This window comes from Phyllobates terribilis, unplaced genomic scaffold, assembly GCF_046119375.1.
Source record: "Phyllobates terribilis strain yellow unplaced genomic scaffold, ASM4611937v1 Scaffold_9__5_contigs__length_417890890, whole genome shotgun sequence".
NCBI lineage: Eukaryota > Metazoa > Chordata > Amphibia > Anura > Dendrobatidae > Phyllobates > Phyllobates terribilis.
This window is the reverse complement of record NW_027362769.1, coordinates 299,726,791-299,746,435: the sequence shown is the minus strand read 5'-3', so window position 1 is coordinate 299,746,435 and position 19,645 is coordinate 299,726,791. Positions and strand designations below refer to the sequence as shown.

The following is a 19,645-nucleotide window of genomic DNA, read 5'->3' as shown; positions in this document are numbered from 1 at the left end:
GTCTACTCTTTGTGACTGCAAACTTGCAAATCCTCCCAGGGCACGTACTGTGCGTTGTAAGGATTCTCCGGTGTCAGCGTCGGGAGCTAGAATCCAGAGTCCAACAAGACCAAGACCGGGGCACATCTGGCCCTCTGGTTGTTCCATTCCAGGCTACGGGCCGAGACAAGCAAATGACTGAAAAGTGGCCCACGGGCCGCACCATGCCATTGTCCGCTGTCCATCTGCCGTCGCCCGCTGTCACCTCTAACCGCTTCCTCGGGATTCAAAAAGCGGTGAATATATTGGTGAAGGACGGATTCGCTCACTCCTTCCACCAATTAGCGTGTGCGACTGAGACAGCAAACCTGATGACGTCACTTCATCCTGTCAGAGTCAGTGCACCAGAAACAGAAGCTGGGGGAATGGGAGTGAGGTGAGTATGTGGTTTTTTTTTTATACGTGTATGGGACGTTTGTGTATAGGAGGCTATGTGGGCACTCACACTGTATATAGTGGGGGCTAAGTGGGAATTCACCTTGTATTTAGGGGACTATGCGGGGGCTCATACTGTATATAAGTGGCTGTGCGGGGACTCATACTGTATATTGGAGGCTATGTGGATGCTCAAACTGTGTATAGGAGGCTACTCGTTCTGTATATAGGAGGCTAAATGGGGGCTCATACTGTATACAGGAGGCAATGTGGGGGCTCATACAGTATATAGGAGGCTATGTGGGGCTCATATTGTATATAAGGGGCTATGTGAGGGCTCATACTGTATGTAGGGGGGCTATGTGGGGGCTCATACTGTTTATAGGAGGCCACTCATTCTGTATATAGGAGGCTATGTGGGGGCTCATATTGTATATTGGAGACTATGTTGAGGCTCATACTGTATGTAGGGGGCTATGTCGAGACTCATACAGCATATAGGGGTCTGTGTGCAGGCTCAAATGGTATATAGTATGTTCTGCTCATAATTAAGTGATTCAGTTAATATTATTATAAAATAATTATAATTAATATGTTAATATTTATATTGAGCAGAATTAATTTCATCCTATTGGTTTGACCCTATACAACAGTCATGGTCTATTGTGTGGCTCCTCTGGAAAATAAATTGCCCACCTCTGGACTAGACTGTTTCAATCCTTGCGCAATTCACTTGTATTGAGCATGCTGGAAACAGTCTTGTTGGATTCTGGCCAGGAATATGCATATTGCATACTTGCGATCCCGTGACGCCGCTCCCGGCGCTGACACCGGCGAATCCTCAGCTCGCAGTACGCACAGTGTGAGGACTCACATGTCTGCAGTCACATAGTCATAGTCATTATTTTGAAACATGTTTTATTGAAGATTATACCACATAACAAGTTTACATCATAGAATAAAAAAACAACATTTATCACTGCTCATTAATACTGTTTGGCAAATTTAACCTTGCCCTTAACATACCATGGGTCTAATATCTTAACCAAAAGCATAAGACAACCATGTCAGACATCAAATTGATGAGTGAATGCCCCTCATCCCCTGGGGATTAATGTGAGTCAAAGGGGAATCAAACCAAAACTCCCATACCTTATCAAAATTTTCAGGACAATGTCTATTTTTATATACCACCCTCTCATAGGAAACTGCAGTATTTACCACATTGACCCAGTGTCACTTTGGATCACTCCGGGCTAAACACAATGTTTCCCTGCGATGAGTATGAGGGTAGCGAGGCCAGGTCTCCTCATCAAGGATTCCTAATAAACACACCTTAGGGCAGAGTGGTACAAGGGGTTTTATGAACTCAATGAGGATTGTTATGACCTCCTTCCAAAAGTTTGCATTAAGAGGGCAGTACCACATCAGGTGTATAACATCTGCCACCTCTTCCCCACACCTATTGTTAGAACCTTGCTCTTAGGTTTTTTCCTTTGCTGGTCACATGACCTCGTTGGCCTATTTAATCCTGCTCCGCCCTTCTGGCTTTGCTGGACTTCATTGTATAACTACTTTCTAGCTAGCCTGTGCTCTGTATCTAACTCTGTTAGTTTGCTTGGTCTACGGACCTCAGTGTTCTATATATTTTGTTTGTTTGTCTGTCTGCTACTATTTCTGTTAGGAGGTGTCCCATTTTCCTCCCAGTCCTTAGTACTTGTAGGGATTCCTTCCCCACATCTATAGGTCTCCGTACAGACTAGCTTAGGACTTTAGCAGGTCTGATCGCAGGATCAGGTTCCCTGTTACATCGTAGGGATTCAGCTGAGTTCTATCGTAGGGACAGATTTCCTCTCTTTCCTTAGCTCTGGTAGCAGAACATAACACCTATGGCAATCTGCAGTGGTGGATCTACCTGTTTTATATAACCTGCTAGGTGTCAGGCAGCATTGATGGATTATATACATTTGAACTAGCTTGTTATTAATTGTCGGTGAAACATATTGTGGGGAGGTCAAGGCCTCACTCCAATTCTCCTCTGGTAGGGAGGGTATTATGGTCCTCCATTTGGCCTCAACCAACAATGGCAATAAGGAGCATCAGTCATAGTCATTTTAGACCAGACAACCCTTTTAAAACCAATGGCAACATATCTTTGTAGCTATTTACTGTGTTAGTATAGCCGAGAATACAAACTTTATTCCTATCTGTAAATTAGCTTGCAAGTGCCCATGGGTTTATTCAACCCCGCAACTGCTTTGGCTCCAATCACTAAACTCTTGTCAACCCCTCCCACATGGTGTTGACTCACAGGTCCAGTGTGCAGTTCCTTCCCCGCTGTGCACATACAGGCCCTCACCCCACCCTGAAATGCACAGCATGGAACCATTAGTCAACAAAAAAAGGATAAGGGTTCTAACTGTATATACCGTATTTTTCGGGCTATAAGACGCACCAGACCGGACCATAAGACGCACCTAGGTTTTAGAGAAAGAAAATAGGAAAAAAAATTAAAGCAAAAAATGTGGTCATGATGCAATGTTATTGGGGAGGGGGGTCTGCTGCTGACACTGTTATAGGGGTAATGTCCCCCAATTCTGTTTCTATATCCCCCATCCTGGTATATATGGCACCCCCTTCCTGTTATACATGTCCCCCATTCCCATTCTGGTATACATTGTCCCCCATTTAGGTATGCATTGCACCCTCATCCCCATCATGGTATGCATGGCACCCCCATCCTGGTATGCATAGCACCCCCAGCTTGGTATGCATGAAACCCCCAGTCTGGTATGCATGGCACCCCTTCCTGGTATGCATAGCACCCCCATACTGGTATACCCATACTGGCATCCCCATCCCCATCACTGTGCACACAAAAAAAATAAAAGGATTCTACTCACCTTCCTTTGCTCTGCTCCAGCGCTGCGTCCTGTTCTGCCAGCAGCTGATCTCAGCTTGTTAGCTGTGCATGACGTCACTGCCATGCACCCTAAGATGCCGAGATCAGCTGCCGGAATAATCACTGCTCCCCATGCCGGGACTATGGACTTGGGGAGCAGTGAATATTCACTCTCCTTAATAGCGTGCAATGACAGCCCAGCCACGGCTCCTGCAGCGGCCGGGCGATTACGTGTGCCCGCTACTAAAGAGAATGAATATTCACTACTCCCCACGCCCATGGGAGTGGGGAGTAGTGAATATTCATGCGCTTTAATAGCGGGCACACGTGACTGCCGAGCCGCTGCAGGGCTGACACTGTGCGCACGCTATTAAGGAGAATGAAAACTCACTGTGAATATTCGTTTTTTCTTTTAACAGTGCCTGCCTCCTGTGCCCCTCTCCTCCGCCGCTGCCACTCCCCCCAAACCCTACACCATCCACAGAAACTGTATACATTCAGACTATAAGACGCACCCCCCTCTTTCCCAAAAAATTTTGGAGGAAAAAAGTGCGTCTTTTAGTCCGAAAAATACGGTAATTGTATAATCTAGTGAGAATGGTCAGGTGACTTCTTTTAATTACTTCACAGCTTTCAGAGTCTGAAAAGGTTAAAATAGCCTCAAAAAGACTGAATATGTGCACAGCAAGTTGTGACATTGCTGTGCATATGTTAATTATTTTTAATACTTTTTAAGTGCTTTTTTAGGCAGGTTTCAGGTGGAATGTATCTGAAAAAGACGAGTGCTATATGTTGTTTTGACTGATAACACTCGTACCCATGATATTCTATGGGGCTGTGCACGTGCCCAAGTTCTTCTCCAGACCGAGTGGTCTGAGGAAAAATAATTGACATGTCTGATTTTGATCTGGAAAACATCGGACCGCACTTGAATGACACAAACAGATCTCATTCTGGATCAAAATCTAATCAAAGTGTCATTAGCATCAGAGTGTTTTTTCTTGAATGGAGAGTATGCAGTCGTGTTACCCTAGCCTTAGGGTTAGTTTAATCATTGAGTGTAGCCTTCGAACTAGAAGTGGGTGTGGAATCCTGCTCTGTAGAATTCACTGTCGTGTTTTCATTTTTGTACACATTTCAGGCCAGGCTAGGTACATACATTTTGAGAGCCACATCGATAGTTAACAGTCTGCAGTCCCAAGCATAAAACCAAATGCAAGAGCGGCTGTCAGGATGTAGGTTGGCCATCACTACCATCAGAAACAACAATTAATAACACTTCAAAAGGATCTAGATATGCTTGAACAATGGGTAGTGAGTAATAGAATGGTATGTAACAGGGAGAAATACAAGATTCTACATTTGGGCAAGAAAAAACAAAACTGACATCTACAGAATGGGAGGAATAGAACTAAGCAACAGCATGTGTTTAAAAGACTTGGGTATACCAATAGATCACAGACTGCAGATGAGTCAACAGTGTGATGCAGCAGCAAAAAAGGCAAACATAGTTCTGGGATGTATTAAGAGAAGCATAGAGTCTAGATCACGTGACGTAATTAACCCACTCTACTCCTCCTTGATCAGACCTCATCTGGAATACTGTGTCCAGTTCTGGGCACCACATTTTAAAAAAGACATAGAAAAACGCGAGCAAAGTTCAAAGAAGAACGACCAGGATGATGAGCGGACTGCAAAGTATGTCCTACGAGGAAGGGTTAAAGGATCTGGGAATGTTTAGCTTGCAAAAAAGAAGACTGAGAGGAGACTTAATAGCTGTCTACAAATATCTGAAGGGTTGTCACACTGTAGAGGGATCATCCTTATTCTCATTTGCACATGGAAACACGAGAAGCAATGGAATAAAACTGAAAGGGAGAAGATACAGATTAGATATTAGAAAAAAAAAAATTGACAGTGAGGGCGATCAGTGAGTGGAACAGGCGTCCACGAGAGGTGGTGAGTTGTCCTTCATTGGAAGTCCTCAAACAGAGGCTGGACAGACATCTGTCTGAGATGGTTTAGTGAATCCTGCATTGAGCAGGGGGTTGGACACGATGACCCTGGAGGTCCCTTCCAACGCTAACATACTATGATTTCAATAAATTTTGCATAGTGGAAAAGAATGGGGCCTCCACCAAAATCATTGCCAAGGCAAGGCAGTCTGATGATTAAGCAGCCAAACTACAAATCTATCCCTGCACATTAGCATATGTATGTATAATTTTGCAAAGGAAGAGCAAAAAAATTAATATTTGCCCTTTAAAAATGGAAGGACAGCTTTGTTCCTGGTATGTGACACTACGTGGAACAGTGTCAATAGAGTAATGACCTTATAATTTAACCAGTTCGAGCAGTGCTCATACAAACACACCATTAGCACAAATACAAATGTCACAAATGTCATTATAAAGTGACAAATATTTATTAGCACCCATTTGTAAAAGGCCATTCCGTAGCCACATAAATGAATTTAAACATCTGAAATAAATGATATTCTGCCATAAAGGCAACCGGTCATTATTATGAGGCGTCAACCGTCTTTTCTCCAGTTCCTTCCTGCCTGCCCTTATCAAGGACATACACATTTCAAATTACTAATTAAATGTTGTTGTAAAGCCTGTGGGCAGCCTGCCAAATCACCGAGCAAAGGGTATTGTCTCCAAAGCTGCTCACGTCCTACACTACTCCCAAGGCTTGGCACAAACTGTTATTTTAGACATTCCGCTCAAGTAAGTGGTGCAGCTGACATTGACAGTGAGCAGTATTCAGACCATGCATCACAGCAATCTCTTTCCAAAGGACTAATCTCGGTCAATGCAAATATGGACTTTTATCTCACCTAGTAGAGCAGCTATATATGGCGCAGAAGCTAAAGTCGCTGGTGCCTTTTTTGGGGACTGTCTGCCAAGTCCAAACCTCAACCAATTTTACACCATTCAACAGAATTGACATTGATAAACTTTCTCCATGGTTAATGCTCATTGTAATGTAAGGCACTGGTCATATTATTTCTTGATATCAAGAGAAATAGAAAAAATCCTAAATGGGAAAATACTGTAATCCTCATAAATAGTCACAACAAACAAGTGTCGGTTCCAGGATAAGGAAGAGAAGTGATCAGAGGTCATTTCTCAGTCTGTGCATTGGGCTTTCACAAGACACTATTGCTCCATCATTACCATGAGGGGGGATTCTCCCTTGTGACTGGTTATACTGTATAAAGATAATATTGTGTGCCAATGATGTGTGCCAAATAAAGATTAATTTCAGTTGGAGAAACAAGTTCTCCTTTATTACTTGTGGGAAAGACTCATATCCAGGCGTTTACTTCTTAGATGCTAACTTTGAGCATTTGAGTTTCCTTTAGCAAAATATAGCAACTATTGGCTGGAATAACAATCTTGAACTAATCTTAAGGCTTTGGGCAGTTTTGTACAGAGCATGACAGCACTGAGAGTGGTATAACTAAGGAAGGCTGAGACCTGTAGCTAACTTTAGAATAGCTGCACCTTTGAGCACTAACATAATAGGACAAAATGCACATTAATGTGTGATTGACACCTAAATATTTTAAATCATTTTCTGGGAGTGTAAACATCAATATAACTGTAGGATATGTACTACTTAAGAGAAATGACCACCCTGCACGTGACCACTGCAGCCATGTTAGCAGGGCCGGCTCCAGGTTTTTCTGGGCCCCGGGCGAAAGAGTCTCAGTGGCCCCTTTAACACATACCACGATTCATGATGCAGAGATACGGCGGAGAAATAAATATATATATATATATATATATATATATATAGTACAATGCAAAGATTTCACTTCTTACATTACATGAGTGATATCTATTGTAAATTCCACAATAGCTCAGAAACTGGTGAATCGCTCCACACAGAATACTGGCCCCCATATAAGGCTCCATATGGAATACTGGCCCCCATATAAGGCCCCATACGGAATACTGGCCCCCATATAAGGAATACTGGCCCCCATATAAGGCTCCATACGGAATACTGGCCCCCATATAAGGCCCCATACGGAATACTGGCCCCCATATAAGGAATACTGACCCCATATAAGGCCCCATACGGAATACTGGCCCCCATATAAGGAATACTGGCCCCCATATAAGGCTCCATACGGAATACTGGCCCCCATATAAGGCCCCATACGGAATACTGGCCCCCATATAAGGAATACTGGCCCCCATATAAGGCCCCATACGGAATACTGGCCCCCATATAAGGCTCCATACAGAATACTGGCCCCCATATAAGGCTCCATACAGAATACTGGCCCCCATATAAGGCTCCATACGGAATACTGGCCCCCATATAAGGCTCCATACGGAATACTGGCCCCCATATAAGGCTCCATACGGAATACTGGCCCCCATATAAGGCTCCATACGGAATACTGGCCCCCATATAAGGCTCCATACGAAATACTGGCCCCCATATAAGGCTCCATACGGAATACTGGCCCCCATATAAGGCTCCATACGGAATACTGGCCCCCATATAAGGCTCCATACGGAATACTGGCCCCCATATAAGGCTCCATACGGAATACTGGCCCCCATATAAGGCTCCATACGGAATACTGGCCCCCATATAAGGCTCCATACGGAATACTGGCCCCCATATAAGGCTCCATACGGAATACTGGCCCCCATATAAGGCTCCATTCGGAATACTGGCCCCCATATAAAGCTCCATACAGGATACTGGCCCCCATATAACTCTCCATACAGGATACTGGTCCCCTTATAACGCTCCATACAGGATACTGGTCCTCATATAATGCTGCATGCAGGCTGTTACCCCCCACATAATGCCCCATACAGGCTGTCCCCCCCTTATAATGCTCCATGCAGGCTGTTACCCCCCACATAATGCCCCATACAGGCTGTCCCCCCCTTATAATGCTCCATGCAGGCTGTTACCCCCCCACATAATGCCCCATACAGCCCCCCCCCCTTATAATGCTCCATGCAGGCTGTTCCCCCCACATAATGCACTATGCAGTCTGCCCCCCCCTTTATAATGCCCCATGCAGGCTGTTCCCCACCTTATAATGCCCCATGCAGGATGTCACCCCCCCTCTTTATAATGCCCCATGCAGGATGTCCCCCCCTCCTCTCTTTATAATGCCCCATGCAGGATGTCACCCCCCCCTCTTTATAATGCCCCATGCAGGATGTCCCCCCCCTCCTCTCTTTATAATGCCCCATGCAGGCTGTCACCCCTCCTCTTTATAATGCCCCATGCAGGATGTCCCCCCCCCCTCTCCTTATAATGCCCCATGCCTCCATACATTAAAAAAAAAAATCAAATACTCACCTCCCTTCTCCTCACCTGCTGCCCGCTGCCTGCTGCCCGCTGCTCGGGTCCGAACTCCAGCGTTGTCGGCATCTTCCCGCTCAGCGCTCCCTGTGACGGCTCAGGGGAGGGCGCGGTGTAAAGACGTCACCGCGCCCTCTGACCTCACACGTCACAGGGAGCGCAGAGCAGGAAGACAGCTGATCTGCGGAGGCACGGGGAGAGGTAAGTATCCAGCTGCCGGGGCCCTGAGCAAGCGGAGGGGAGAGGGGAGGGGGCGCTGACACCGCTCTCCTCCGCCCATAGCCCAGCGGGGTGCGCGACCGCCAGTGGGCCCCTCTGCCTGCTCAGGGCCCCGGCATTTGCCCAGGTGCGCCGGGTGCTGACGCCGGCCCTGCATGTTAGTGGTGTTGCTTGCATGTTACTGGACGGCGCTGGGCAGATTTTGGCTTTGGCCCTCAGTAACTTCCCAAATTTGTAACACTGTGCAAGTGATTGTATAATTTGTATTGCCCTTGTGCCCTTTAGATTGTGATTCTAGTGTTCTGACCAAGCTACTTCCCTGATCAATCTTCTGCATTAACCGCTGGATGCCCGCTCTGTTTTACTTTAGACTAGATGACTATTCTCTTGGACATAGATGAAAAACATAGTCAATGGCATCAGGGTCAGATTCTGTCTTGGTCCTTGCTCTCTAGTTCTGACCTGAATTTGTTTGGTAATCCCCCAGCTCACACCACTGCCCAGCTAATACGTTTGAGATAAAACGTGCAGCAAAAACCACTTTCCTTTACAGGGCATAAAAAGTGAAAACCAGGGACCCCTTAGACCCTGACTATGGATATCTCAAATGAAACGTCATCAAGGGGGCAGAGTCTGTGGTCACTGCTGCAGCCCCTGCCACCTCCCTGAAATGAAGCGTCATCAGTGACCTTCATTCCAGGTGCTGGGCTAGTCCCTGTGCAGTGTGCACTGAGCAATGTGCACAATGACAGCACACTTTCTCACCGGCTCAACTCAGCCGGCAAAAGAGTGATTTGTCAGTGCGCGTTGTCTAAATAACCGACCCGGTGTGTAGAGACCAGCACCGCCCCCACAAGTGACGTCTGTTTAGAGGCGGTGAGGGAGCACTCTGGTGGTAGATACTGTAAGGGAAAGAACAAGGAAAGCAGGGAGAACATACTGGACATGCTTAGGAATTGACAACCGGCACTGGCTGAGTAGAAAAGAGTTTAGCCAAGCCACTGAAAGTGACATCACTGATGATGTCCCCTTTCAGGGTGGTGACTGCACCTGTGGGGAGTGACAGAAGCACCACCCCCCTGATGACATCACATTTCTGGGTGTAAAAAGAATCAGTGGTGAGTGACAACAGCCCTGTCCCCCTAATAACATGTTGGAGAATCCCCAGTGCATGCTTTTTGAGCCAAACTCTTCACAATGGTAATTCATGAAATTTGTGCAAAATAAAATGATGCTCTTTACAGTATATTTGTCTCTTGCTTTTTTTGTTCCAATATGTCACAAAAATTACAGACATACCTAAAATCACTCCAGGAGTGAGTGAAGTACATTTGCACAAAAATTTGAAAAATTTCCAAAAGTAGCAATTAATGAATTTGCCACAAACATCTGAAAAACATAAACCATGCCCACATTGGCAAATCTAAAACATATATAAAATGGACTTGAAAAAAGGCTCAAATTAAAAGAGCAATTTATTAGCTAAAACAGGCTAAAAACACCGAAAAGAAGACTAAAAACAGGGCAAATGTAATTATGAATCGGGACCTTACTCTCTATCTGCAGCATAAAATGCATGTTAGCTCAGCCTTCAGACAAGTCTAGCACAGTGTGAGATCCGTGACTATTACGCTGTGGTTTGAATACGGGAAGGAAATATTTTTCTGTATAAATGGCTTCTTTCATAACCTCAGTGCAGTAAACCTGTCTCAGTCATACACACAAAACTACTTACCATTAAGTTATCATTTGCTCATTTCTGATCTCTCCTGGCAAACACACTCCTAATGTTACTTCATAAATTTGTTTAAAAGTAGGACTTTTTTAACCATTTAATAAAGCAGCCAATTTTCATTTTTGCTCTTTTATTTTTCACTCTTCTTCTGCCAAGAGCCAAAAGGTTTTTTTTTATTTTTTTCCGGAGATGTACCGTATGAGGGCTTGTTTTTGCAGGTTGAGTTGTAGCTTTGAATAACACAGCCATTTTAGCATATAATGTACTGATAAAAAAAATCAAATTCTTTAGATCAATGAAATTACAAAAAGAAAAAAAACGTATAGATTTTTTTTTCTACGATATCAGTAGCTTAAAAAAAAAAGCTGAACTTTGTAAAACAAAAATTGTTTTGTGATGACATTTTCCGAGACACATAATATACAGGGATCTTGTGCGCAGGCGATGAGAAGTCACAGTATCTTGTCGGCGCCTGCGCACAATATCCCTGCAGTACTATGACCAAAGACAGCAGGAAGAAGTGCGCCTTCTGTACACTATATTCAGAGTATGGGAATTCCCCTGTCTGAGACTCTTTGCTCACCACCCCATCCTCTGATTATCCTACTCTCAAACTATCCTATTTCACTAGTTTACAAAATGTCAGTGTTGCAGTAGCATTGTTCAGTATTGATGTATATACTGACGAGCAAAAGGGTAACAATGTTTTGAAATTTTGACTTTCAGGCTCCATATCTCACCATCCCCTACTGCTTCAAACGTGAGACTACCATAATTTTATAGACAATCATCTTGGCTATCTCACACATAAATTTGACTTGCAACTATTTTGCATACAATTAGTTATGATGATTATTGTCATGTCACTGCATTGTTACTGTTTTGCTCCTAAAAATCTAAATTTTAACTATTTTGTTAATCCACCTTTGGTTTTCAACACTGCCTGAATCCTTCTGGGCATGCTCTCGACCAGATTCAAACATATCTCTACTTAAACCTGATCCCCGGTCTCTTTTACACATTTCCATAGTTGTGTTTATTGGTCGACTCACTTGGGTGTAACAGGTATAGTGATGGAACCACTGTGCCATGGCAAAGGAGAGCCTGGAGGGGCGTAACACCTGACTCTTCACTAGAGCCCCTGATGATGAGACTAGACTTGGCTCCAGATGGACGCCAGGACAGACCTCAGACACACGACAGCTGACCCCCAAAGGGGCTGGTAGTTGGAACGGCCATGAATGGATGGACTTTGACAAGTACAGGGAGGCATGGCAGGTGCGGCTGCAGGATGGGAAGCATGCAAGGACGCAGCTTTTTCTTCAACTCTACTCATATGTCTTCACTTAGGTTAAGGTCTGGGGACTGTGGGGGCCAATCCAGTGTAGTTTACTTCATTGTCATTGAACCATTTCTTTGTCAATCTCGACATATGCTTCGGGTAGTTGTGCTGCTGGAACACTATGTCGACCTTTTCATACCCATAGTACTCAAGTGTGCGAAGTAGTCTTGTAGGATACTCACATATAGCTCAGCATTGAGACTACCATTGATCCTGGTCAAGTATCCAACACCTTTGGCTGTGAAACAACCCCATATCATCAGGTTTCCTCCACCAAACTTAACAGTTCCTTCAATTTCTCGTTAGCCCCTTTTCTCTTGTTTCTTCCAGACCCATTTGCAACCATCAGAGCCTAGTTTTTTACTTTTGTCTCATTGCTCCAAAGCACCTGTTTCCAATCTTCTGCTGTCCACTTTTCGTACTTTTTTTTTTGTAAACTCGAGCCGACGCTTCTTATGACAATATTGAAAAGTCAAGGCTTCTTCAACTTTTATCCGGCCACTATTCCAAATTTGTATAATGTGCGTTGCACTTGCATGGATGTCTGTGATCTCACTATTACGAAGCATACAAGCCCCCTCCCACCAGAACTGATAGACCTTGCGATGAGCCGACTTGTTGACTCTGAAATTTTGCCTAGACATCCACCTCTTGTCTTTTAAATTGATAGACGGACTTCATTTCGTATTCTTCCAACTGTCATGGCACTCATATGACGCAGTTTGGCAATTTTCTTGGCCGAGAGACCGCTATCGATGAGCTGGATGATGCTGTTTCTCTTTTGTTGGGAAATCTTCTTCATTGCTGCTCCTCAATTTGAACCAGTGACCTTTCGCTTGGGAATCAACCTAATAACACACTGAGCTATTAGGGAATGTGAGAAAAGGTTGTATTTTGTAGTATACGGGAAGAAAAAGATTTTTCCACAACCAGAAGCAAAACAGTAACAATGCACTGACATAACAAGAATCTGCATAACTAATCCTATGCAAAATAATTGTAAATCAAATTTATGTATGAGATAGCCAAGGTGATTGTCTATAAAATAATGGTAGTCTCACGTTCGAAGCAGTAGTGGATGGTGAGATATGGAGTCTGAAACTGAAAAGTTCAAAACATTGTTATCCTTTTGCTTGTCAGTGTATATCATACGTCGTGAAGGGGTTAAAGAGGACATGCCACCATTCAAAAGTGGCCATTTTTTTATTTCATTTTATTCCCACTGCTACTATGAGTAATCAGGTTTTTTTGGTTTTGTTGTTAATAATCTGCCATATGGTTTCAGAGATATGGGCCTTTTTCTTTAGTGCATGTTTTTATGATCAGCAGAGATATGGTCTTTATAAGGGTGCATGGCTCAAAGGGTAAGAATGGGGAGTAGCCTAAAGAGACGCCCACAGACAATAATATGATCCTCGCCCCGTTATAAAGACCATGAAAATTAACATAAAAGACCATAAAGATTAAGAGGGGCTCCTCATATACTAGAAAAGGGAGAGGAAGAGTAATTCTTACCCTAATGTGTAGACATTGGATTGAAGTGAATTGTTTGAATTGCGTCATAACTTTTCTTTCTGAAATATCTGGAATTCAGAATTCTATTGATATGAGCCCAAGACAATGAACAATGGCTGCAGTGTCTGTTCTAATATTAAGTGTAACCCAGTTAGTGAAGTAATGAGTAATGATATCTGGAGATTCGCTCAGAAAGCGGGTTATTAATATTTTAGTAAAGATTTTGACCTTTGAATTTAAGAATGAGCTAGGCCTTTATGAGCTCGTTAATGAAGGGTCTTTCTTTGGCTTTGAAGGGTTTATTCACAATAAACTTTTAAGCAATCAAAAGCTTGTACGAGTATAAAATAATAATTGGAGCCGTCACTCTCCCTCTCTCCACCGATGCTCTGGTCTTTATTGTTAGGCTGTTTATATTATGTTTAATTTATTGCTTGTAATTTTACATTTCTACAGTTCTAATTTTCTACTGGATATCTGAGTACACCATGTCTATATTATTTTACTTGACTTGAAAAGTCATAAATCAAGAATAAAACAGAATTAAGCAATAAAACTTCCCAGAGATGTCATTAATCTTGAATGAGTGTTTCATTATATATATTTTCCATTGGTGTTACATGTGATTTTATGGTTTTAATGTGTGACTTCATTCTTCTTGTTTACATGGCTAAGTTATTCGCTACTTAATGTCTGACATTGTTTCTTAAAAAGGACCTGCCTCTTGCTCAAAAATATTAAATTGAGTTCCCTGTAAAAATCCCTGAGCTCCCCTGATTCTGCCACTCTTTTCTGTATTGCGCTGCGTCATTCCATTGCAGAGATATTCACATTTGTTTCTTTTGGAGCGCAGTATGTGAAATCTCTGCTTGTAGTACACCTGGGTGATTTTTCACAGTCTTCTCTGGGGTTATGTGCCTTCATCCTCCCTCCCAGATGCTGCCAATCACAGCTCTTCTTCTGATTTGGCAGTTTATTAATCCCAGAGGGTGCTGACCTGTGATTGCATCATCTGGTAGGTAGGGGTGAAAGTAGACAACCCCAGAGAAGAGACTAAAGGTTTCCCAATTGTAGAAATGTAACAGAAAATCTCTGCAATGGGGCTACGCAGCACAGAAAAAGGAGTGACAGAGTAAGTGGAGCTCAGGGATTTTTACAAAGTACTTAACTCAATTTCTTTGAGCAATTGGCAAGTCCTCTTTAAAAGAGGAACTGTATATGAAAGTAATAGCCCACACTTATCTGCATTTACTTTAGCAGAAATAGGCCCTCAATGTAATGTTATAATATATTCCATTTCCTTTTTCAGTTAGTTATAGCTCCGCAATCTAGTTTATTTACTTGAGCTAGCGATACTGCACAAAAATACATAGATATGTGACATTTTAATTTTGCCTCATGAGAAATCTCTTTGCTGAATTCTCATGTGATCTCGAAGCATAGTAAATATACAGTTTTAGGCTGCGTTCACATGTTGCAGCTGCGTTCATTTTTTTAACGCAATCACAGCAAAAACTCATTGCTTTGTTGAGATTTTTCAAAATCGAGGCAAAAACATTGTGGCTCTATTGCATTGTAAGCCCGCAAGGGCAGCGTCCTCTTCCCTCTGTACCAGTCTATCATTGTTAGTTCATTTACTGTGATATCTCTATTTTGTATGTAACCCTTTCTTATGTACAGCACCATGGAATCAATGGCGCTATATAAATAAATAATAATAATAATTGCATTTGCATACCCAAACCACACAAAGTGGCTGAAACATGTGGACACGACCTTAATGGTATTGATTCATTGAATTAATGTAAGTAAATCAATCAATTGCATCTCTATAGAATGATACATCCCATTGCATTATAGAGTAAGGGCTCATGCAGACGTCAGATCACGGATCACAATGCACGGACTGGCCGCGGGTCTCCCAACCAGAGCATGACAGCCTTATAGAAAAATATGAAGATATCATACTCCGGTCGAGAGACCCACGGCCAGTCTGTGCATTGTACTGAGACCACAGATGTCTGCATAGGCCCTTAGGGTGTAGAAGAATCATTTTCGTGGTTGTTTTTGTCATAGTTTTGGTGGTGACTTTGAGGATCAGAGCAAACTTGTCCTGTATTAGGATGGTGCAGTTTTGCATTGATTTAGAAAATTGAATGAGAAAGAAATCATAACAAAATGACTCAAGTAAGTACAACCTGAGTGCCCATAACCTTAGCTGATTGTGTCGTATGGCTGGGAAGTGTTTGGAAATATCTACACTGTGTTTGCCACACATTCTGCAGTTTCACAACATTGCTGTCAGCCTCATAGCAAGTGCATGTGAAGTACATTGTGTTCATGTGCTGCACCTGAGGCTGTAAGGCAGAAACCCAATCACAAATCCACATACAGTACAGACCAAAAGTTTGGACACACCTTCTCATTTAAAGATTTTTCTGTATTTTCATGACTATGAAAATTGTACATTCACACTGAAGGCATCAAAACTATGAATTAACACATGTGGAATTATATACTTAACAAAAAAGTGTGAAACAACTGAAAATATGTCTTATATTCTAGGTTCTTCAAAGTAGCCACCTTTTGCTTTGATGACTGCTTTGCACACTCTTGGCATTCTCTTGGTGAGCTTCAAGTGGTAGTCACTGGAAATGGTTTTCACTTCACAGGTGTGCCCTGTCAGGTTTAGTAAGTGGGATTTCTTGCCTTATAAATGGGGTTGGGACCATCAGTTGTGTTTTGCAGAAGTCTGGTGGATACACAGCTGATAGTCCTACTGAATAGACTGTTAGAATTTGTATTATGGCAAGAAAAAAGCAGCTAAGTAAAGGAAAATGAGTGGCCATCATTACTTTAAGAAATTAAGGTTCGTCAGTGCGAAAAATTGGGCAAACTTTGAAAGTGTCCCCAAGTGCAGTTGCAAAAACCATCAAGCGCTACAAAGAAACTGGCTCACATGAGGACCGCCCCAGGAAAAGAAGACCAAGAGTCACCTCTGCTTCTGAGGATAAGTTTATCCGAGTCACAAACCTCAGAAATCACAGGTTAACAGCAGCTCAGATTAGAGACCAAGTCAATGCCACACAGAGTTCTAGCAGCAGACACATCTCTTCAACAACTGTTAAGAGAAGACTTTGTGCAGCAGGCCTTCATGGTAAAATAGCTGCTAGGAAACCACTGCTAAGGACAGGCAACAAGCAGAAGAGACTTGTTTGGGCTAAAGAACACAAGGAATGGACATTAGACCAGTGGAAATCTGTGCTTTGGTCTGATGAGTCCAAATTTGAGATCTTTGGTTCCAACTACCGTGTCTTTGTGCAACACAGAAAAGGTGAACGGATGGACTCTACATGCCTGGTTCCCACCGTGAAGCATGGAGGAGGAGGTGTGATGGTGTGGGGGTACTTTGCTGGTGACACTGTTGGGGATTTATTCAAAATTGAAGGCATACTGAACCCGCATGGCTACCACAGCATGAATGTACAATTTTCATAGTCATTAAAATACAGAAAAATCTTTAAATGAGAAGATGTGTCCAAACTTTTGGTCTGTACTGTACATCTTCCCACTATGACGGAATGAGAAGGCTGCGGCCACTAGTGTTGGTGTAAATCGAGCCACAGGACCCAGTCTACTAGTCAGGTCAGTAATCTCTAGGTGTTGGATGGAACTGCCTCCTCCGCGCTTTTCTTTTGATTAGCTGGCCAGACACAATGTCACGTGTGTGGGACGCCACAATGATGAAGTTGAAAAGAGGGGTAATCAAAAGAAAAGCCACAGATAATGGGGGGGGGAGGAGACAGTTCTCAGGGCTCACAGCCACCTAATCTGAGGACTGGGTCTTATGAATCGATTCACACCAACTCTAGTGGCCACTGATTGGCAGTACGATCACACAGCGTCCTCTTCTCGAAGAATAAGCTAGGAGAACGACGGAGGGGTCCAGTAGGTGACTATATGTTCATTTTTTGCTTTCAAAACCCCATGGGCCCATTTTTATTATAAAAATGTAATGGACAACCCTTTAAAACCAGGTGTGGTTATTTTGCAGTGCGGTTATGAGCTGAGTGGTGCCCAACTGTGTGGACAAACTTGAACTGCGTTCACATGTTGCAGTTTTTTTTTTTTGCTGCAGTCGTTCTCCTATGATTGTCAGACATCACAGCTAGAATGTCGAGGTTCTGCCGTGACAAAAAAATACAACATAGTCGCTGCATATGAAATAAGGCTTAGCTATTGCCATTAATGGAGAATTCTGAGTGGTTAATTTGTTTCCTGTTTGAAAAGATAATAAACAGTCATCTGCTTCTGCTTAACTGTATACATGGCCCTCACATTACTTTTATTTTGAGTAACTTTAGAGATTTTACTATAATTTATAGAGAAGCCACTAAACTTGTATTTTCTTACAATTCATCAAGTCCACTTGGAAGGTTTTCATTTGTATGTGAGAATGAATTAATCGATTGATGCAGCACCAATTCGTAAATTAAATGGGTTTTCCCACAAACAATAATTAATAATAATAACAGATCTTGGAAGAATAATAAGTTTCACAATTGGATGTGTTAAAAAAATGTTCCTGTGCTGAGAATATCTTATGTGCCAAACATGAACTGGAGCAGCTCTGCAGGGTGAGACACAGCCAATGCACAGTACACAGCAGGGGCACATTTCTAAAATTATCTGAGAGCAGGAACATTTTTTTAATACATCCAATTGTGGAACCCATTTATATATAGATCTATTGATTAAAATGTAGTTTGTTCGTGAGACAACCTCTTTAATGCCTTTAAGAAACCAATTGTAACAAGTGTTATTTTATTATTTCATGTGTTATATATATTTTTTTCCTTTTACATAGGAATGGCTTTTCACAGCTTCCTCTTGGAACCCATAAGCTGCCATGCGTGGAACAAAGATAGAACTCGTAAGTCCTGAAATTACTATAGTATTCCGTATAGAGAATTAAATGTATGAAATCTGGGCTAAAGAGCTGGAAAATATTAGCAACTTGATACGGCCCATTTCTAGTTATTAAAGTGCCTTTCCTAAATCAGTCACTATGTTTCTTGATTTGGCCATCTGATGCTTCAATCACGGTGTAGGAAACTTTGTCAACTGACTCTTATGGGTTCGATATTTTATTTGCTAAATGGCTAAACTTCAAAAATAGAATAATTTTGATAAAAAGCTGCCGAATTTCATTATTAATTATTATTAACCTGACACCTTGCTGCATTTTTTATTTGAGAAGAAATTAAAATCCGTGAAGGTGGTTTTGTGCTACTGCCCTGATTCTAGTAAAGAATCAATGTTTTCAGGTTAATAAACCCATTTACTTCAATTTAGAAGGTGCAGTGTTGTGCAGAGTTCATCAAGTAGTCTATGTTTAGTATAAGCAAGGCATAGTAAAGTGGGTTGATGGGCTGATAAATTGGCGCCAATCAACAATAAAGGAAGTTGCCCAACACTGATTTACTTTAATCTACTTGTAACGATGCTCTGCGGGGGCGTTTGTATGAATGATCGCTACCCCCTGCCCCCACCCTCCCATAATACACTTTCTGTTCCTAAACCTGAACAGACAATTGGGATTTCAAGACGCTGATGTGAGGAGAGTCCAGTTATTACATGCAATGCTTTCAGCCCATGTAGAATAATTATGAGCCATGTTTAGAATGTAGCACTATACCGGTAGAAATGACTTTGAAAGTGTCAAGAGACATAGACAATACTTTTATTGGAAGTCCTTTAATTTTTTTCAGAAATTGCCTTTTGTCCTAACAGTCATGATGTTCATATTTACAAAAAGGATGGAGACAAATGGACCAAAATTCAAGAGCTAAAAGAACACAATGGACAAGTCACAGGTAAGAGATATTATTCCATTTCTTTTCTTTGATATGAACAAACAGCACAAAAGAAGACAGTTATTAAGGAGTTAAAAGTATAAGTACTTGGTGAGTGAACAGTGTGCCCTTCTTTATTTGGCACAGTGCTCCCACTTGAATTGAGGTAGTAGATGTTACCACCCTCAGGTCATAGCTCAAGGGGAATAAGTGGGCTCAACTAGTGACTAGTAATGACTAGTCATTAGTTCTCTTGAGGAAGCAAGAGGTATTTTGTGAAACGCGCATCGGGCACATGGATTTTGATCACTTTG

General features: G+C 42.4%; 1 protein-coding gene across 2 annotated transcripts in view; it reads left to right on the top strand.

Annotated features, from left to right (window-relative positions):
* The window catches only part of ARPC1B (actin related protein 2/3 complex subunit 1B), a 104,460-nt gene that overhangs the window by 53,508 nt on the left and 31,307 nt on the right, over positions 1-19,645 (top strand). For both annotated transcript variants that reach the window (XM_073647894.1, XM_073647893.1), the window contains exons 2-3: positions 18,344-18,409; positions 19,248-19,352. In XM_073647894.1, the coding sequence (XP_073503995.1) occupies positions 18,346-18,409; positions 19,248-19,352 (169 nt within the window). In that variant the 5' untranslated portion in view covers positions 18,344-18,345. The remainder of the gene's footprint in view (positions 1-18,343; positions 18,410-19,247; positions 19,353-19,645) is intronic.